Genomic DNA, 16,228 nt, shown 5'->3' on the forward strand with positions numbered 1-16,228 from the left:
GTTAATGCCATGTATACATTTAAAAACCATTCCACTGCTCATCACGCCACATGGCTGTATAAATTAATGCCACGAATACATTTAAAATCGCCGAACAGTTGTGCCTTTTCATTTTTCAATATGCATGTTTTTGGTCAATAAATACTTTTCATTCAATAGGCACATTTTCGACCAATAAATACATTTTCATTCAATAGGCACATTTTCGGTCAATAAACACTTTTCAGTCAATAGGCGCATTTCATTCAATAGACAATTTTTCGGTTAATAGACACTTTTTGGTATATCCAATATGAAGGGTTATGACATTTCAATAGGAACCTTTTGGTGTGAGTGTGTATGTGTGTGTGTCTATAAATATATATATATATATATATATATATATATATATATATATATATATTAACATATCTTAAATTAGAAATGCAATATTTTGTCTCTTATTTCTTCCCACAAAAAACTAATAAATAAAACAACATTCTTTTCTTCTACCTAACAAATAAAAATTTGTGTTATTTCTTTTAGTGTCACTTTTTATTTATTTTAAATTTCATGCATTTTTGCTGATGTGATAGTACTATGGCATAAAAATAATTTTTATTTTGGCTGTTAGTTACATTAACATTTTTTATAATACATTTAAAACGTTAGGAACTAAATTGCCATACAATGTAAAAGTTAATGATCAAAATGATAATTTACATATATAAAAAAAAAAATTGGGTTCATGTGTTCTGGGTAAAATACAACAATTTGAAAATTTGACCATTAAATAGTTAGCAATTGATACGTTTCTCTCAATAATGCCAGGAAGTTTTTTTGAGAAAATAATGCCAGGAAGTTGATTGAAAACTTTTGGTATCTTTTTTTTTAAATTAATGAGAAGCTGAATTTTTTTTGTAATTTGGATTGTTTTCAACACTTCTAGCCAGGCCAATGGTTTGGCCCATGGGCTTGTCTGGGTTACTTTGAAAGTTGCTTCTGGGCCCAAATCCATCTCTTCAATCCCAACATGAGTTTTCTTCCTGATACATGTAAATTAACTGGACCCAGGAAGCCTTTTGTAGCTCTTCTCTCTCTCGTTTGTATCTTATTCAACTAAAAAGATTTATTATTTTTTAATATAAAAAAAAAAAAAAGAAGATATCCTTGGGACTTTGGGCTGGAAGCAAAGTTATCAATGGGATGTCAATTTTCTTAATAAAATTAATTTGAGTGTACTTTTTAACTCAGGTTATTTTAATGAAAGTCTTTCATTTGCTTCTCTATGATGGAAGTTTGGCCAAATAAGTTGTACTAAATTGTCCATGCAAAATATAAGATTTTGTTAGTTGTAGTGCTGGACGGTTGACATCAATTAATACAGTATTGATTAAATGATTAAGCTTACCACTGTTTAACAATTTAAAATTTTGATTTATGGGTTAGTCATTTGGATTAATGAATTATATTATTTATGTGCATGCTACATAAAGAATGTCAACTTGCAAAATGAGAAAGTAAAATGTTTTCATCACTTGAGACTACAAATTTAATAAGATTTGAAATCTATGTCATACAACCCATATAATTTTCTCTTTACCATAAAGTCAAGACACAAAGAATTCTTTTTGTTTCACTTTGAGTAGCGAAGCCAAAGTAGGTATATATTAATGTTATTGAGAATCTAAAGAGTTGATAATAATTCTATATCATGATGAACATCAACCTCTCCATGTCCAGAACAACGTTCCACGAGGAAACATGTTATTTAGAAACACATCATAATATTAAAGCATCACATTATACAAATTTAATGACCTACATCACCAACTGGTGCTTGACATAGAAAGATAGTTGCAGATACGATGTTGAGCAAAGAACCAAATGCCTAGTTTATTGGACATACATACCATAACATGGGCAATTGCTTATGCTTATTTGATTATATAGAAGCAGTAAATGGATTGAAGCGAACAATAGGACGAACTATAAGTCGGCGAGCCATGCTCAAAGACATGCCTGGTCCAGGTTGCATATCAACCTTAGTTCCATATTCTTCTCCACTAACCTTCAAATCAAAGCATTGAACCAATGCAGCAACTGCGGTATGTATCATACTAAATGCCAATGCTGTTCCTGGACACCCTCTCCTTCCTGCCCCAAATGGTACAAAGTTGAAGGTTTGTCCCTTTCCTTCAATTTGACATTGGTCTAATTTCTCTTGCTCATCGAGTGAAGCCAAAAACCTTTCCGGGTGGAACTCGTTAGGATCATCCCATGAGTCTGGATCCCTCATAATGGCATAAACATTGATTGCCACTGTAGTTTTTTCTGGTATATCATAGCCATTGATTTTGCAATTTTGGCGGCATTCTCTTGTAATGACAGGGCCTGGTGGGTATAGTCTTAGTGTTTCCTTTACAACTGCTTGCAAGTAAGGGAGATTTGGGATATCTGACTCTTCAACTAGTCTAGTCTTTCCCACAATTGATTCTATTTCCTCTCTAACCTTGTTGAAGACACTAGGATGATTAATGAGCAAAGCTATTGCCCACTGCATTGACTCTGCTGAGGTGCCAGTGCCTGCAATGAAGAGATCCTGGCATAACAGCAAAATTCAATTATGGTCAAATTGGGAGTCTTGAAGAAATCATTTATTCTGAAATTGATTTGACTTTATGTATATTTTTCAATAACTGTGGCATCTCTAACCAGCCACTCTATTAGAAGTTAAACTTGTTTTTAACTGAACTTTCGCTAATAAGCATAAGTTTTATATACTTATCCAAGTGCAACAAAGCCTCGAAATTCTAACTAATATATAGTGATATTTCTATATCTATAAAAGTATTATTAGGCCCCAAATATTAGTAATAAAAAAAAAATAGTAATGAAATAGACACAACAAAATGTTACAATAACTTCACAGCATTCCTAAATTAACAAGTCAACTCACACATGAGCTCACTACAATCTCTAATTTAAATTTTTTGCTACGTTAATTTAGGAATAGTATGAAATTTTTGTATCTCTAGCATTATTCAAAAGAAATTTTTTAGAGTAACGTTACATCCACAACATTTTCATAAAAAAAAAAAAAAAAAACTTCTTAGGTGATAATATGTTATCTATAGGAAAAGAAAAAAAGAAAAAAAAAATGATGTTAGTGGTGAGCTCAAATTATATAACCAATAACAGATTACTACCTAATATTCAACATTTTCACAAAAGAAAATCTTATGTGATAATATGTTATTTATAGGAATAAAAAAAGTAATGTTAGTGGTGGACCTAAATTATATAACCAATAACAAATTACTACCTAATATTTGTTGTGAAATTATTGTGGATATAACATTATTCAATTGCTTATCAAAGACAAAAGAGAGGAGGGTGGAATTAGCAAAGTATAGGTGGACCATTGTCCACTCATTTCTTTGTTTTTTTTATTTTTTATTTATAATCTTTATAGCTTCATATATATATATATATATATATATATATATATATATTAGTTGTTAACAAAAAAAAAATTTGTGAAAAATTAATCAAGTCTCAAAAGGGTTCTTTAAATAATTTGTTATTAACAATGTACACAATATAATAAAAAAAATTGAGAATCTCAATAATAGATAAAATAATTTTCAAAAAAGGAGTTATAAAGGTTTTAGATGAACAACTCACATATGAAGAAGAAATTCATTAAAAAAATAAAATTTTTTTAATCTAAACAACTTAGATAGAACAGAAAAGAATATTATTTAATTAAATTTAAGTATATAAAAAGCCTCAATTTAAAAATCTCCTCAGACCCCAAAATCCCTTGGTCTGCCCTTGTTTACATTTTCCATTCCTACTACATCTCTAATTAAATGTAAAACAATCTTTGAAGGAAAATTCCATACAAGGGCTAGTCTATTACTCTTATTTATACATCTTAAATTAATTACTCCAACTAGTTTGCATTTCTTAATATTTTTAACAAAGACATTCAAAGTTCAAATACCCCCTCCCCCTCACCCAACTATTGAATAATAAAAAAATAAAAAAAAAATCAACCTTTAATGGACTATGAGAAAGGAAAAATTAATAATATTATTTATACAACTTAAATTTGGAGTATTGTATGGATTCAAATTAGCTAAATTAGTAAAAACCATTTTACTTGAACATATTTTCAATTATTAGATTGGAAGTTGGTAGGTCAATTGCACTTTGGAAATTGTTCATAATTTCAATTGCGTTAGTATTGGAGATTTAAAAAAATAAATTAAATTGCTTTTCACAATCTAGCAACTCAAAATTGCTCAGTTTTAAGTTCAAGCATATTATGCTAAGAAAATTATTGCATTTGACTAAAAAAAATATTGAGTTTTCGTTGATTTTATATTGATAATTTAGGATAAATTATTAATCTGAGAAAATATTCAAACACCATATGCATCAAGCTTGCAAAATGATCTTGGTTTTGACTAATACTTAGCAAATACATACAAGTATTGCAATTTTTCACTTTTTTTTATTGGGTCGGTATAATTATTTAAAGGTTGAATATAATATATTATTAGGCATTTTTACTTAGATGAAGATGACAACAAGAACAGAGATTAAAAGAGGAGAAGAGTACTGTGGTTTTGCTAAGATCCCTTAGTGACTGTTGATTGCAACCAAATGACTGTGAAATACTGAAATTGTGAGATTTGAACTGAATAGAACATGTGAGATTTGAGAAGATTGATGTCTGATGAGAGAAAAGATAAAACTAAATAGAAAATGTGCGATTTGAAAGGTCATTCACTTGGGTACCTGTCGACTTGTGGTTGCGAACTTAAAAAAAAAAAAATCACATTAGGCCTAAAACACTTTTAAATTTTGAAATATTATATAAATGCTAAGTAACTATCTACCAAATCAGTCCCTCTCTTTACGTGCTTATTATATATATATATATATATATATATATATATATATTTATTTATTGCTGAAAACTAAAGATATTATAGCAAAATAATTTTTAAATGTGTGAATAGTATCGTGAGACCTATTTTTAATGAAAAAGTTGTTGAAAAAAGAGGTTTATGGGTCTCGTTTAAAAACATTTATTTATTGCTAAAAACTAAAGGCATTGTAGCAAAATAATTTTCAAATGTGTGAATAGTGTCGTGGGACCCATTTTTAATGAAAAAGTTATTGAAAAAAGAGGTTTGTAGGTCTCGTGAAGAGTGCATGGGACCCATTGACAAACACATTCCTGTGAACTATTTGCAGGTCAAAAAGGTAGTGGGTCTCGTGCACAGTGCACAGGACCCACTAATAGTATCGTGTCCCACGTGAAACGCGGGTCTCAATAAAAAATAAATAAAGGGAAAACGCAAACGTAATATGGAGAAACGCAATCCAAATGCATACTTAGTCCTGATGCTTGACATAGATTAACTAATAATTTATAAATATTTGTTTAACATTGTATAATTATGTTTACCAATCACTATTACACAATGTTATGATTTAATGAAAAAGTTGTTGAAAAAAGAGGTTTGTAAGTCCCGTGAACAATGCACGGGACCCACTGACAAACACATTCTTATGAAATATTTGCAGGTCAAAACGGTAGTGGGTCTCATGCACAGTGCACAGGACCCACTAATAGTACCGTGTCCCACGTGAAACTCGGATCTCAATAAAAAAAAAAAAAAAAAGGAAAAATGCAAACGCAACATGGAGAAACACAATCCAAACGCATATTTAGTCTTGATGCTTAACATATATTAACTAATAATTTATAAATGTTTGTTGAACATTGTATAATTATGTCTACCAATCACTATTACACAATGTTATGATTTAATGAAAAAATTGTTGAAAAAAGAAGTTTGTGGGTCCCATGAACATTGCATGGGACCCACTGACAAACACATTCCTGTGAAATATTTGCAAGTAAAAAAGGTAGTGGGTCTCGTGCACAGTGCACAGAACCCACTAATAGTATCATGTCCCACGTGAAACATGGGTCTCAATAAAAAATAAATAAAGGGAAAACGCAAACGCAACATGGAGAAACGCAATCCAAATGCATACTTAGTCCTTATGCTTGACATAGATTAACTAATAATTTTATAAATATTTGTTGAACATTGTATAATTATGTCTACCAATCACTATTACACAATGTTATGATTTAATGAAAAAATTGTTGAAAAAAGAGATTTTTGGGTCCCGTAAACATTGCACGGGACCCACTGACAAACACATGTCTTTGAAATATTTGCAGGTCAAAAATGTAGTGGGTCTCATGCACAATGCATAGGACCAACTAATAGTACCGTGTCCCACGTGAAACACGGATCTCAATAAAAAATTAAAAAATAAAGGAAAAACGCAAACGCAACATGGAGAAACGCAATCCAAACGCATATTTAGTCCTGATGCTTAACATATATTAACTAATAATTTATAAATGTTTGTTGAACATTGTATAATTATGTCTACCAATCACTATTACACAATGTTATGATTTAATGAAAAAATTGTTGAAAAAAGAGGGTTGTGGGTCCCGTAAACATTGCACGGGACCCACTAACAGACACATTCCTTTGAAATATTTGCAGGTCAAAAAGGTAGTGGGTCTCATGCACAATGCACAAGACCCACTAATAGTGCCGTGTCCCACATGAAACTCGGATCTCAATAAAAAAATAAAAAAATAAAGGAAAAACGCAAACGCAACATGGAGAAACGCAATCCAAACGCATATTTAGCCCTGATGCTTAACATATATTAACTAATAATTTATAAATGTTTGTTGAACATTGTATAATTATGTCTACCAATCACTATTAATCAATGTTATGATTTTCGTTTCAGATATATGTATATATAGACAAACACACACACAAGTATTAATTTGTACTGAAAAATTATGTTTTAGTAACCAATATGAAATGGCCTCTAAAATGAAAATCATAACATTGAGTAATAGTGATTGGTAGACATAATTATACAATGTTCAACAAGTATTTATAAATTAACATTAGTTAATATATGTCAAGCATCAGGACTAAGTATGCGTTTGGATTACGTTTCTCCATGTTGCGTTTGCGTTTTCCTTTTATTTTTATTTTTTTTATTGAGACCTATGTTTCACATGGGACATGGTACTGTCAGTGGGTCCTGTGCATTGTGCACGGGATCTACTACCTTTTTGACCAACAAATATTTCACAAGAATGTGTTGTCAGTAGGTCTCGTGCACTATTCACGAGACCCACAAACTTCTTTTTTCAACAACTTTTTCATCAAAAATGGGTCTCACGATACTATTTACACATTTAAAAATTATTTTGTTATAATGTTTTTAGTTTTCAGCAAAATAAGCAGTATCCAGACACACCCTAAATATAGTGGCTTTAAGGTTTGAATATGATTTAAGAGTGTTTTAGAACTTAATAATAAGTAATGTTAAGTTGTCTCTTTTTAAGCAAAATAAAATAAATAAATAGATGAATTTGAAATAAGTTCAGATTCATTAAATATATGCCGAACAAAATTGAAATTAAAATTGCAAAAGGGTAAAACTTAGATACAGTTCCTTATACATTGTTCCATAGCTTTCCCTTTTAAAAATCTGACATCTGTCTAATTGAATAACTAAAGAAAAACCATTAAAGTACTGTAACTTCCTATTGTTGTATTTTTTTTCTTTGCTCTCTGAGAAAATCCATTGGCTTCATATCTGATTTCTTTCACACAATCGCTTGGGTCTAACCAGGAGAGAACAATGAGGCGAAGGAGATTATAGACGTGGTTGTAGCATGTAGAGGATTGGGTTTGGGTTGAGTTGTAGGCTTGTAGTAGACTAGTAGCAGGTTTTGATTGGGGGGGGGGGGGGGGGGGCGAGGGGGTAGTTTTGCCCTTCTCTTTATCTAATTTGTGTTATTGGGAATTAGTGCAATGGAGCTGCTATTACTATTCTAATGGCTATTTGTTCCAAACTTACGAGGATTTCTCCAAACTAATTTGCAGACAAATTTTCACAGTTTTACTATATCTTTTCATTAGGTGTGAATTTTAAAAATATAACCGTTAGATTGAATATTCTTATTATATCCTCTATACTTGCAAAATTTCAAAAAGATCAAAGACCAATATCTATCTCATCAATCATATGTTTAAATTTCAAGTTTTTAGAGTCTAAAATTATGCAAAAAAAATAATTTTGTTGATTGAATAGTAAATAACATTTAATTTGAAAAACCTGTGACATGCATATTAAAAACATAAAGAACATGCAATTCAACAGTTACATTTTCAAAATTTGCATCCAATAAAAAGAAATAAGAAGAATTTGAAGGGTTTCGCTTCAAACTAGCTTAGAGATAAACCTTTTCTGTTGCTATCTTTTTATTATTTAAAAGGCCATCTATCTAACATACAAAGTATGAACAGATCAACTAGTCTTCTAATAAAAATAATGGGAGTTATGGAGAAGATCAATACAGCCTTGTCCTTTTAAAGCCAGGTTTTATTTTTTGATGTTGCTTGGGAGAAGTTTGAGAGATCTGCAGTCAAGTCATCTAACTTTTCTCATAGGCTCAAGAAAATAAAGAAGAAAAGAAAAGAACGGTGCTAAAACACCGTTTGTTTAGTTATTCACTCAGACAAATGGCAGATTTTTAAGAGGAAACCTAGCTAATGAACAGTAAATAAAGAATTGTATCTAAGTTTTGTCAATTGCAAAATTTAATAAAATTTAGAATGAGTTTGAAATCTATATATATTTTTTTTAATAAATTTGGATTTTCTTAATTTAAACTTGTCTTTTTTCATTCTTAAATAAGTGCACAAAAATGGTCAATGTGAACTAAATGGACCAAACAAACTGAAATAGACAAAAATGGATTGAAATGCTATGCTGATGTGACTTAACATGAGTATAGAAATAATAAATGTTACACTTTATCTTTTAAATATTATATAGATTTTTCTTTTTTTATCACAAATGAAAAAAAGTTACAATGACATTTAATGTTTATTGATTTACTAAATTCCTAAAAGTTTTTTAAAAATGCTATTAATTTTGTTCCATTCTAGCCACAGATGGAATTTCTAGTACTAGTATGCAAACTAGAACAGGAATACACTCTTTCCCACCTTAGCTCAAATTCTAGTTCATTTCAGCCTGTTTCGAGCATTCAAGTCAATTTTAGGTAATTTTGGCCAAAATGCAATTTTTGGCTGGAGTGAATTTTGTTCTCTTTTACCACTACATGCAGCCAGGGGTAGAGCCAGGGAGGGCAAAACCCATTGAATCTTACAATTTTGGCCTCCTCAAATCTTACAATTGTGGTTCATGATCATGAAAACCAATTAAGGATAATTTTGATGCAAAGAACTCCAACGAATGATCAGGCTTTTAGCTGCAAGCCTACAACAAACTCCCGTGAAAAATTGAAATTTGCCACTAGTAAACAATGAGCCCCCACCGTAATATCTCATTTGGTCTTCCTATGGTCTTTTTGAATGTTTTATAAAATATATCTAGTTTTAAATAATATTATTTTACCAATCAGTGTGGGTTTCTTTTACATAAATGAGTGGTTATGATTTTCTTCACATAAATGTGGTTGTGATTTGAGTGGTAACAGTGGTTTCTACTTTCCACTTTCCAGCACTTCAATTTATATTATTATATTATTATATTTAGATTTAAAAAAAAAAAAAAATCGTTTCAACCTATAACTACGACTTCTGTTCCTGATAATAGTTTTTTATCATTAAATCAAGACACCAATCAATTTTTGGTATAGGCGGGAATTGAATCCTAAATCTCTTATTCAACTATCTTGTTACTAGTTGAATTAGCTGGAACCCATATTATTATATTTCGATTTGATACTGGGCTAATAGTTTAAGCAATTAAGGTATTGTCACATATATAGTTATATATATTTGATGACAATACTTAATTGTTTTTTTCTTGTGTTATTTGACTGGATACAACTTAGTATTTATGAAATTTTTATTTATTTTTAATTATAAAAGGTAGTAATATGATACTTGCATTTTTAATTTTTAATTTTTTTTATAAAAGGGTAGAACATGATGAAACGTGCATTTTGAACAATATAGCTTGTCAGAATAAAACTTTTGTACAAGATGGAAAATGACTTTTTCAATAATTATTTAATTATTTATGTGAAATACGAAATTACTAAAAAAAAATTGAATTTCAAATTAATTATAAATAATTTTAGTGTAATTAAAGAAGGTAGGGCACAACTTTGTTGAGTTGAATTTGATGATTTTACAACTATGAACACGGAGAGAAAGAGAGACTTAAAAAACTGAAGGTGACTATTGATGATTCTTTCAGCTTGAGGTGGATTGCTCGTGATACTTCAACCTTCCCATATTTGCATTTTGCAGCACAAAGCCACAGAGTGGGAGTGCCACGTTTTTGGCCTTTATTGCAAATAGTGCCACAAGACCCCTAATCAAAACCTATTAAGATGAGCACCACCGCGCACCTTTAGTACGGTGGTCACTCTACAAGTATAAGTGCTTGCACGGTGTAGGGAACAATGACCGGGGTCCAAGTCTCTAAGAAAGAGTTTTACACACATACACTTAGATTAGACTAGAGTAAAAATTATATCTTGTATAAAATAAAAACCCTATTAAGATGAGCTAACAGTTAAGAACTTATTGTGTCCCAAAAAAAGAAAAACATTTAAGAAGTTAAAAATGGCACTGCACCTTGATTAAAAAAAGAAAAAAGAAAAAAAAGCACCCAATTAATAGTAGCAGTATGCTAGTAGTATAATATATGTGTGAATGTTAAGCCTGGAACCACTGAAACGGCAAGCAAAAAATAAGTTGGTATGGAAAAAGTGAGGGATAAAAATTAAGAATACAGTTGTAATTAGAAAAAGTGAGGGATAAAATTAATTAAGCCAATACAAATGCACTTTTAGTCTATCTTGAAAGATGATGGGACGAGGGGAGAGCAAGAATCAAAATTCAAGTCTTCATTACTCACTTAGACTCTTAAATTAAGCTAGTAAAATTTATATCTCATATTAAAAAAAATATTCAAATAATGTAAAATAAAGAGATTGAGAAGTAAGAAGGAGAAACTTTACCGCAAAGAAGGCCTTGATATGGGTTCTTGTAATCTTAACGTCAGCCTTCTCATCATGAAAAATATCCAAGAGTATATCCATCAAATCCTTTTTATCTTCTCTCTCGCCTTCATTTTTGCACCTTCTCACTTCATGATCCTTCAACACCCTCTCCAATAACTCATCATACCTCCTAGTCAAATCCAAAGCCTGTTTCCCAAACACCCAAAACCCCAATTTCTTGAAAGGCCCCAACACATCCCCAAAGCATATCTTTGCAGCCAGCTTAAAGGACTCCATCACTAGATCTCTAATCTTTTCTGCCTCTCCTTCTTGCTCCAAACAACTAGTACTCATCGCTATCCTGCAAGTCACAGTGTTTGTGAACTTCATCACCTCAACACCCACATTAACATCCTCTTTCTTCCTTGCACTCTCCAACATTCTCTTCAACAACCTCTCTTTTTCTTCACGCCGAACAAAGAGGGAACGCTCAAGCTGTTTTGTGCCAAGAAGTTCAGTCACACAAAGTTTCTTCATGAACCTCCAGTAATCACCATATGGAGCAGTGACAAACCCTGAAGTTCCATAGGGTAACTTGTCAGAAAAGGCAAATCTAGGCCTAGAAGCAAAGGCAAGGTCTTGGGATTTGAATATTTCAGAAGCAACAGAGGCTGAAGAAACAACTAGGCAGTGTGATGCACCAAAGCGGAGATAGAGAAGAGGGCCATATTTGGTAGATAGGTTGTGGAGGGATTTGTATAAGGATGGACCAAGAAGGTGGAGATGACCAATGATTGGGAGGGCTGGTGGGCTAGGAAGAAGGTGAGAATTCGTGGTTACCTTGGTGGGTTTGCTGAGAATGGTTCGGATTAGGAAGGTTGTGATGAGAGATACAAAGAAGAGGAAGGAATAGCATTGGATATCACAAATGGTGGTAACCATGGCTAGATTATTTTGAACACTTTTGAATACGTTATTGTTTATTTTTATTTTTTAAAAATTACAGCAGTGGCTTTTTAGCATATGAGTTATCTTTTATTATTAAAATATTAATTGTTTACAGTGTTGATTGTTGTTTACTTGTTTTGGTAGGTATTGACATTGTGAAATGTGAGCTGAGGCTTATCATTGAATTTTTTGCTCTGCACATTGTCGTTGTTTTGTGAGGTTACGTCACTATACTATTAAAATATTTGCACTTAGGTTGCGTTTGGTTAATATTCAACTTATTTTTACTATTATTTATGAGTCACATTGCACTTTTTAGTACTGTTTATGGATCTCACTATTTTAGCTATCTTTTAACTTTATCTCTAGTATTTTCAACAAATAGTTTTTAGTTTCAAATAAATAAGTTGTTCTCAAACGGACACTTAGAGATATTGTTTATTTTGCTAAAAACTGAAAATTGAAAATTGAAACTTAAACCACGTGAGATGCTATTAGATGAGATCACACAGCCATCTTTCTATTTTTATTCTCTGTCTCGCTTGCTCTCTTTCTCTCTTTGCATTTTTCATTTTTGCCAATGTTGTTTCTGCATTTTTGGCCCCTTGAAGTATTTAGAGGATGTTTTTGCCGATGTGCATTTGGCATGCGTTTTTTCTCCCTACGTTTTTGCATTTGGATTAATTTTGTGTGTTTTCCTTTTTTTATTTTTGTTGAGAACGGTTTTTGAACATGAGTGTTGTTTGTCAGTGGGGACCCACTACCTCTTTGACCAACAAAGTTTGCACTGAATGTGTCACATCAGTGGGTCCTGTGTACTATTCACGGGATCTACAAACCTCTTTTTTCAGCAACTTTTTCATTAAAAATAGGTCCCACGGCACTATTCACACATTTAAAAATTATTTTGCTATAGTGTTTTTAGTTTTCAGTAAAATAAACGGATCCCAAACAGACTCTAGCTCAATCTTAATTTTCATCACTTAATTCTCAAAATCAGTGGGCCCCCATCTCATCAAGAAATTATGTTTGGCTAAGGTTTTGTTTTCAATTTTCATAACTTAGAGCATTTGCAGCAGTGGAGCTAAATAGTTATATAGCTATTTTAGCTCCACCAAAACATAAGAAATTACCTTCCAGCAGTGGATGTATAGGTATTTTTTTTTTAGCTTTGAGTTATAGTGCACATGTATCTATACATGTGCACTGTAGCTCAAAGCTATAAAAAAAAAAAAAAAAAAAAAAAAAAAAAAAAAAAATTATTCCAGCTTAAGATTAAAATAATACCACTTGCTCCTTTTTTTTTCGTTCTTTTATCACCATGTCTCTCTCTCTCTCATTCACTCTCATCTCATCATCTAAAGCTCAAGCTCATTCTCTCAACTCCGGTCTCCTCCCTCTGTTTACCGCCTCCAGATTGACTCGTCATCAACATCGCCGCCACCGAAGCTCGACGTCACCGATCCACCAGCCGATCAACTCTCTCAGCTTCAGACCCACACCGTCCCAAGCTCTCAAACTCTCTCAACGTCACTGACCCACTCTCTCAAACAGAAATTTCACAACACTCAAACCAAAGCAACACAAAACAGCTAAACAATTAATTATAATTTTGATTTACATGATCATATGCAAACACACACACATCAGTAAAGAAATCAAATTGAGACCCATATGCAAACACACACAAACCCAAATGAAAAATCCATCGACGAAGGATGATGGATGAAAGGAGCTGGGCTTCGAAGATAGGTGAGGAGGAGGATGAATCGGGTCGGCAATGGTGTGTGGGTCGGCAATGATGTGTGAGCTTTTATGTGATGGTGCATGAGTAGCGACGATGGTGTGTGAGCTTTGGTGGCGGCGGTGAGGAGGATGATGAATCGGTGAGGATGATGGATAAGGAGGATGATTGGTGAGGATGATGGATGAATCGGTGAGTTTGAGGATGAGCGAGAGGTGAGAGTGTGAGAGCTTTGAGAAGGAGAGAATAAGGGTGAAACAGAAATGGCTGGGGGCTGAGTAAAAAGAAAAAAAAAAAAAAAGAAAGAAATATATATTATTTTAATGAGAGTGGGAATAAAAAAAAAAGTAGTATTTGAGTTTAGGTTTGAGCTACAGTAGCAATTGCGGCAGCGGCAGTGGCAGTGGTGGCGGTAGTGATTGCGGTGGTGGTGGAAGAGTCGGTGGTGGCGGCGGTAACAGTTACAGGTGGTTGTGATTGTTGTTTATTATAATAGATATATTATTTTATTGTAGTTAATATTTTTTTTTTATTGTAGTAGATATATTATTTTATTGTGTTGAAAGCGAAAATAGATCCACTCTTGCAGCATATTTTGTAAAGTGAGTAGGTAAAATAGATAAAGTAACTTTTTGTAGAGCTAAAAAGCTAAATTTATAACTCGACTGCTATGGATGCTCTTAAAACTCAAAATTTTGAGTTTGATTCACTGAAATTGGGAAAAACTGTTTGAAGTTTTCAAGTTATGAAAATTGAGTTAGTGTAGTATTCTTGTAAATATTTGCATTTGTGTGGGACCCACATCAGGACCTATCTCCATCTAGTCAGAACCACAACCACATCTCCCAATGGCTCCCTCTCTTTTTCTTCCTTCTCATTCTCATTACTCCAAAATTTGAAACCACACCCAGTCTTTAACATAAACCTTTTTTTCACCTTCATCCTCTCTCTCACCCTCTACATTTTTTCCTCCTCTGCATTTGAAGAACAACAACTGCACAGCCGAAGCTAATAATCAGTGGAGAAGTTAAAAAAAATTGGTCTAGCAGTATACATTCACCATCCAAATTACTAATAAATGCAAACATGCCTACCAGTTAAAAGAATGAAAATGAAATAGCCCCTCAAATCTTGCGAAATCACATTCCAATATATATGCTTATGTCCACTTAGACCACCCTTCCTAGGGATGACAATTTTTCCCCACCCCGCTTCACCCACCCCTCCCCGGTTTATCCCGTGCCGGTTTTTCCCACCCCGCAAAGGTGGTGGGGCGGGGATGGGGCAAGATTTTAGCCCTGTGCCACGGGGCGAGGCGGGGATGGGTTTAGACTCTTTAGACCCGCCCCACCCCTCCACATCCCCGCCCCGCCCCATGTTGCTAAGTGTTATAATTATAAATTTTTTATACTCTAAAACCCTCTATATTAAACAAACATATCAATATTAGCTTATTTTATTCTACTCAATGTGGTTCTCTGCTTTTATTTTGTTATGTATTATACTATGAGATTTTTTTAATTTTTTATTTATGATTGTCTTGTTATACAATTGGATATATTATTCAATTTTTTCTAAAAATTGATTTGATGGGATAAATTTAGTTGTAATTTCAACCATATTTTTATTAATGAAATAAGTTTCATCAAAAAAATTATACTAGTTGTAGGAAAAATTAACAAAAAGTAAAGTTTTACAGGGTGGGGCGGGGCTTCGCAGGGCCCTAAGGGGCGGGGATGGGGTGAGAAAGTTTTCCCTGTTATGCGGGGCGGGGCGGGGATGGGGCAAGACAAAACCTTGCGGGGCGGGGATGAAGACCCCATCCTTTGGCCCCGCCCCACCCCATTGCCATCCCTAATTATCCCTTCCTTACAAAAAAGTAAAAAAAAAATTCATAAACCCACACTAGTGCTATATCTTGGTACCCTTCTCAACCTCCAGTTGAAATAACTCTCAATCACAGTAGCCTCTCTCTCCCTCTCCATGAAAAGAACATCCCAACACCTACCACAATACCAATGACCCACACCAAGAAAAAATAAAACCCATAATCACATTAATCCCAAAATAGGCAAAACCCATGGCCATATAAAATCCAAATTGAAAAATGGACCAAAAAAAGCTTAAAATGGGATCCCAAAATCAAAAAATTTTATCATCAGTGAACTTGAAATTTTTACAAAAAGTTGCCTAACAAAATGAAAGAGAACAAGGGACAAAAGTGAAGAAGCAAGGGACAAAAAATGAAACGGAATGAGGAGAGAGAAATCATAGGCAGGGAAGAAAAATGGCATTCTAAAAGGGATTGTGCGTGGGCACCACCATGTCATTGAAAATTTGGCTTTAAGAAATAAGATATGCACCCGAAAACTTGAACCAAACAAAAATTTGAATTGAAATAAGGAAATTTTTCAATTTTTACTAATTTAATA

The 16,228-nt window shown here is 32.8% G+C and overlaps 1 protein-coding gene across 1 annotated transcript; it reads right to left on the reverse strand.

Annotated features, from left to right (window-relative positions):
• Positions 1 to 1,662: 1,662 nt before the first annotated feature.
• On the reverse strand, positions 1,663 to 12,158 carry LOC142615466 (cytochrome P450 705A22-like). The gene is made up of 2 exons (XM_075788205.1): positions 11,123 to 12,158; positions 1,663 to 2,581 (listed from the first exon to the last, which is right to left on the reverse strand). Exons 1-2 carry the CDS (start codon positions 12,044 to 12,046, stop codon positions 1,925 to 1,927), a joined length of 1,581 nt encoding a protein of 526 aa, XP_075644320.1. The 5' UTR covers positions 12,047 to 12,158; the 3' UTR covers positions 1,663 to 1,924.
• Positions 12,159 to 16,228: the final 4,070 nt, after the last annotated feature.

The sequence above is a fragment of the Castanea sativa genome, chromosome 11, assembly GCF_040712315.1.
Source record: "Castanea sativa cultivar Marrone di Chiusa Pesio chromosome 11, ASM4071231v1".
In the NCBI taxonomy this organism is placed as follows: domain Eukaryota; kingdom Viridiplantae; phylum Streptophyta; class Magnoliopsida; order Fagales; family Fagaceae; genus Castanea; species Castanea sativa.

Bases quoted from the DNA above. Each gene is read 5' to 3' on its own strand.
- LOC142615466 (XM_075788205.1), bottom strand. From the start codon at position 12,046: ATGGTTACCACCATTTGTGATATCCAATGCTATTCCTTCCTCTTCTTT. The intron at 2,582-11,122 runs GTAAAGTTTCTC...CTGTTATGCCAG, and splicing joins ATATCAAGGCCTTCTTTGCG to GATCTCTTCATTGCAGGCAC.